Source organism: Megascapheus bottae, chromosome 6 (genome assembly GCF_031878675.1).
Source record: "Megascapheus bottae isolate mThoBot1 chromosome 6, mThoBot2.hap1, whole genome shotgun sequence".
NCBI lineage: Eukaryota > Metazoa > Chordata > Mammalia > Rodentia > Geomyidae > Megascapheus > Megascapheus bottae.
In genome coordinates this window covers 33864069-33870068 of record NC_143514.1, presented here as the reverse complement: position 1 = coordinate 33870068, position 6000 = coordinate 33864069, and the positions used below count along the sequence as shown (strand labels likewise).

The 6000-nt window shown below is 35.7% G+C and overlaps 1 protein-coding gene across 1 annotated transcript in view; it reads right to left on the bottom strand.

Moving 5' to 3' along the window:
* Window positions 1-221: 221 nt before the first annotated feature.
* Window positions 222-6000, bottom strand: part of Cryz (crystallin zeta) — a 24151-nt gene continuing 18372 nt past the window's right edge. Inside the window, exons 6-9 of the mRNA XM_090334600.1 lie at window positions 3885-4034; window positions 1540-1641; window positions 1351-1446; window positions 222-927 (exon numbers count right to left, since the gene is read on the bottom strand). Of these exons, the coding sequence (XP_090190726.1) occupies window positions 763-927; window positions 1351-1446; window positions 1540-1641; window positions 3885-4034 (513 nt within the window). The 3' untranslated portion in view covers window positions 222-762. The remainder of the gene's footprint in view (window positions 928-1350; window positions 1447-1539; window positions 1642-3884; window positions 4035-6000) is intronic.

Here is a 6000-nt window from a genome sequence, read left to right as displayed (position 1 = left end):
AAAACCCCAACCAACCAACCAAACAAACAAAAAACAAATTCAGACCACTCAATATGCTAGGTTTATAAGCTCATTAATTTAAGTAAAAAATATATATAACTTTCACATAAGTAGGTAACTCTATATGTATCCTGGAAGTCAAATCAATCAAGAATTACCTATTTGAATTACAGGGTGATCAACCAGTAATTCAGAGAATAGTCTAGTATTTGAGAAGTATTTGGAAAGCGAATCAATTTCTTTGGATATTGTTTATTTCTTTCCTACCATGAGATTTATATATTTAGATTAGATTAGTTGTTTAGAAAAGGACTTTTTGTTTGTGTGCCTGTTTGCTTTTTCAGCCCAGAAACTCGTGAGTCCAAGACAGTTCTGGACTGTCTTGTTGATTAGTGACTCATAAATAAAGTAAGTTTAGAAATCCTCAGAAATCTAACAGTCTAATTTTGAATTACCACACTTTAGTCAAAGGTTTAGAATTAATCAAGTAAGAATTTCTGAGATGCAGCCCAAAGTTACATGGCCATTACCAGGCCATTTCCTCCTTTGAAGACCCCTGGACCTGAATGAGAGATGAGGCATGAAAATGTTGTCAGCTATGAAATAAATTTTACTACATTGTTTCTGCTCCCTGCAAAGAAATCTTTTTTTTTCTTAAATATACAAAATTTACAGAATCAAATAAAAGTTAATTAAAGAGGATGTATATAACAGAGAGAAAAAAAACCTCCTAATTACCCAGAAAGTCTATGACAGTATTAATCATTGCAAGAGAAGGATCATTTTCCCAACAGTCCCACCGCTGTGAATAATATTTTCATGGGCCTGAGCTGCTTTCTCCAAGGGATACTCTGAGCCTATTACAGGTTGCAACCAACCAGCTTTTATTCCATCTTGAAGGGCTTTTGCATATTGCTGAAATTCCTCCTGAGGAAAGAAAAAAAAAGTACTTTTTTTTCAATTGGAGTAGATGACTAGATTTTTAGAAGCATCAAAAATACTTCAGCATCTAAGAATGAGACCATACAGAGAATCTTACAAATATGTGACTTTTGCTACCTTGTACTAACTAAAGAAAAATTCCTTTTGAGAAGAATAAGAGAGTTCTGTTTGCCTAGGTAGTGGTAGTTTGTAAAATTTGAATTGTCTTGAACTAATGACTATTAGTATTTCCTTTCTCAAAATGACCAGACACATGGGTAATAAATTATACTGTCCTTCTGGTATTTGTCTACTCCTGTACTAAGAATACTAAACAACTACATTAACTATCAGTCTGCTAGACTAGGCAAGTTGTATCCATGTTTAAGTTATCAAAATCTATCTATTTACTATCTATCTTTTTTTTACCTTGGTGGATGAAAAGAGAGAAACTCCAATTATACTAGACTCCTTTGACATGGTGTCCCGTGGGTTTATTTCAATAGGTCCTCTGCTGCCAACAACCTGTTATGAAAACAACATGTCTACAGTTAAAGGTTATTTCAAAATAGCATTCAGTTATAGTAAAACTTCAAGGAGGTAAAGAAAAACACTTACAATTACTCGTCCTCCATAAGACAGAAGTTTCAAATCATTACTAAGATTTACATTAGCTAACATTTCAATAATCACATCAATACCCTTTCCACCAAGGTATTTCTGTAAAATAAAAAACAAAGTAGAAGATGAGAAATGGCAAGTCAGTGAATAGCTATTATAGTACTATGTTTTATAGAAACGTGTATCAAATGGCATAAAAATGCTACATTTTTAAGACAGTGAAAAATTTAAAATGATCTAATGATATACTATGATGTAATTCCAAAGCAACAGCCACAATTGCTAAAATGATAAAGGTTTATATGTACTCAATAAATTGCTATAACATAAAATTGAACAGGAATTTTCAGATGCTAGACTTTGAGTGTAAATTACTTTTTCTTTAACTGAAAATTCCTATCTTCTAAATGAGCTTTTACAGAGATAAGAACTATCAATTAAAGAAACTCTTAAATCCCCATGGGAACTATCATTCTTATTTAAAAAGAGGAGAAGACAGAGGCATGGACTACGTAATATTGTTTCCCAATATCTTAAACTGCCTCTTATAAAACTAATGTATGCCTAATTTTATTCATTTCACTTTAACAAAACAAACAAAAATGTCTATGCCAGATACAGTCATAGAATGCAAAGAATGGAAATAGCAAAATGAAGCTAGGAGTTAAGAGAGTACATCATACTCTTAACTCTAATATATGGCCCATGTGCTTTGGTAGCAGAAATAAGCCAGAGATTACACAAGAAACAGTTTAAAGTTGGATTGCCTTCAGTGGGTAGAGAAGTTTGCACAGAGTCAAACAGATGGATCTTGACAGAAAAAAAGGAGTTTCCTCAGCAAGACAAGAAGTAGGCAAGAAGGGGAAGGTAAATAGGATGAACAGTAAGTCTCAATACAAGAATTAAAAGCAAGGTCACAGGAGTCAAAAATACAAAAATACATATAGACAAGAAAAAACAGTAGGGAGAAGTATGCCACCTTTCTGTAACTTTAACAAAAATGGATAAGATCACCATCTTATAAGAGAAAAAATTCATTTGCGCTCACAGTTTTGGAGCTTTCCCTGCACATTCTGTAGGCCCCATTGCTTCTGGACCTACAGCAAGTCAGTAGGCATAGCATGGGAAGTGTGCATGTCAGAGTATGCTGCTTACTTTGCGGTGGCTAGGAAGCAATGAGAAAGCAAGGGGAGGGGCCAAGGTCTCACATCACAGTCAAGTGCACACTCTATATGATCAGAAGACATTCAATACAGTTCTACCTCGTCAAGGTTCCATTACCTCCCAATCACAGTATCATGGCCAGGAGCCAAGCCTTGAACACAGAGGCTTTCAAAGATGCTTATCAAACTACAGGAGAATGGAAGAGGGGACTATAAATTAGAAAAGGTTGTGAAAATACACTGACTATCATGTTTAAGAACTTAAACTTTTTCAAGCTCACTTGGGTGTCAGAGCCTGTTTGAGGCACTGCAAGTATAGTACCAAACAAAAGAATCAAAATTTCCTCTCTTCATAGAGCTTCTATTTAAGCTACGTCTAGACACTTTTAAAGAAAAACTAAATAACTCTTGGGATAGGTATGACAAAGAAAAGATTAGCATAACTGAGAGTAGAAGACAATCCCAGAAAAACTGAGACCGAAACTGAACCATAAGTGAATGGAACAGAGAAAATGAAAGGTCTGTCAGAAATGAAACAGATGGAATGAGAGGACCAACTTGCTGAGTGGGAAAGAGGCGTGTGTGACAGCACATATCTAACTCATGCTACTGTTGAGTAAATTGCTAGCAGAATAAAATAGGGAAAGTTCAGACTCTGTTTTAATAGGGGTTCTATTAATGATAAAGCACTTGCCTAGTATGCTCTGGGTCCTGAGTTTCATACTCAGAGATGCAAAATAATCAAGGACTTTGAACTCTGTGCAACAAAACCTCAGTACATGCTATCATCACACTGGATGGGCAGGGACTGTTGCTCCAAATAAACTTCATTCCCTTGCCAGACAGATCCGGCTTGAAGTGGCATCTCTCTTTCCATAGCTAATTAAGATCAGCAGTTATAAATACTAGGCTATGTTTTACCTAAAATGAAATTTGCATTAAAGAGCACCAATTTAGAAAAACTTCATTTTATTTTATACACATACATGATATAAAAATGATAGTCTAGATATGCTTTTTAAGTCAGCTAAAACTATAAAACAGATAACAGATATAAAAACATATATAGGCATACCAAATAAGCAAACAATTTTGAGAGAGCAGCTGGCAAAAGGACTTATAAAACACCAAGCAAAACTCTAATAATATTTCACTTTTAAAAATTATACACAATTTTACCTGGATTTTATCAATATAATTAACTTCTCTGTGATTAAACACCTCAAGGGCTCCATTTTCCAAGACAATCTTTTGTCCCTCCTCAGTACCAGCTGTGCCCAAAACAGTTAAGCCATAAGCTCTTGCAATTTGGCATGCTGCTAATCCAACCTGCAGAATAAAATATAAACCAGTAGTTACATATAGTCTCCATAGTTTGCAAATATTTATTACATATATAGAGCAATTTTCAGAGTCTTAATAAACTTAGGGTGTAAACGAATAAGTGGGAAAAATAACTAACTTCTATTGTATAATAATAAGACTTCCCACACATTGCTTATTTTAGCTTCACAGTAATCCTGTGGCATATATATAAATTGTGTCTCCTATTCTACAGAGAGAGTTAAGCTTTAAAACACAGTAGTTTGTGCTTAAGTCATATAGTTAAAGAAACAGGAGCTGGAACAAATCAGAGATTTTTGTTTGTTGGTTTATTTGTTGGCTACATTCAGGATTAAACTTGGGGCCTTCACAAGAAGCCAGGTAGTGGTTTATCATTCAAATCAACCCTTTAGTCAGAGCTTTTAGTTTTAACCATTGGACCAAAGTGACTGCTTAGCATCTGTTCTGTATAGAAGGCATAAGCATTACACTACCTGAACATGCTCATTAACTTTATGGTTCAACAAATTGAGTAACTCATATTCAAAAACAAAGGTAAGAACTCTAGAACTTAAGTAAAGTCACGGGTACATGTTCAAGGTAATGAAATTATCCAGATGCTGCCCTTTTACAATGACTGGTATGTGCTACGCATTGTATTTAATTCAAGAAGATTGCATTCAAATTGAGGGTGAAATGGTCAATGCATACACAAACCAATGTATAAAAGGAATTAAGAAAATGCCCAACTGGCTCTTGTTTGAAAAAGAGATTGGAAGAGGGATGGTTATATCACCAGGAAAGGCCACCTTGAAGAAAGGAAGCCTGAGAAAATGGTCAGCATCCAGGGGATGACAGAGTGCATGGCCACGGCTAACTGGTCGAGTGGCAATGTGCTGAAGGTGTGTGAAGGGCAGAAGAGGGTTAGCACGGATCAGGGATGGCTGCAGGTTAAGTGCTAGAGGAGTCCAAAGAGGCTGAGTGACATAGGAGTCTGGCAGTCATCACCAGACAATAAAGTTACTATAACACAATCAGTGGAGAGCTTTAGGCAGAGGAATTTATGGTCAGTTTAGTCATTACTATAGATCATTTGAAGCATATGCAAGGAAGAACAGGGGAAGTGAGATAGAATCCATTCAACAGTCTAGATGAAACATGAAGCTTGGACTGCAGTAGTTGGTAGTAGAAAGAATAATACATTTTGGTACACTGAGATGACTTCCTCATATAGAGGAATCTACTTGACATTCACTATGCTGAGTTGCGTAACACCCATCAAAGTGGTGACATTCTGTAATCAGATGGAAATGGGTAGTTGGACCTACAAGTTTAAGATTTACCATCTTCTAGGTATTGGGTGGAATCACTAGCATATTCTACAAATGTGCTTATTACGAAAGAAAAGGATAGCTGGGTGGGGTGGTGAATATTTATAAACCCAGAATTCAGAAGACAGAAGAAGGGGGCCAGTTAGTTTGAAGGCAGCTGAGGGTACAGACATGCTGTAAAAAATAAAAATGGGGCACAATTTAAGAAAATAAATTATAGACAAAACAATTATTTAAATAGCAGTACTAGGAGATGTTTGAGTATATGTCAACTTAGTAATATTTTAACATTTTGTGTCAGAACACTGTGCTTTAGAGAACTATTCTGAATTATTATGGCTTCTGTTTACTTGATGCCCGGCTCCTCTTCCTTCTACTGTCAAAGAAGAGAGTCTATAGATATTGACAAATGTGCTTAGGGAGAAAAGAGAAGATGCAAAACCACTCATACCTTATTGATAACTACTGATCTAGGATGGGATCAGGCAAATCAGAAAACAATTAAAACAAAAAATGATGAGAGAAAACTCCCGAAGTGGCAGCAACCATAAACTCCCTGGCCTGAAATAGACCTTGGAGATTATGAGGTCTGCAGAATTTGATGAGCCTGAACTGAGTCCCAGATATGGCAGAGATTTGTC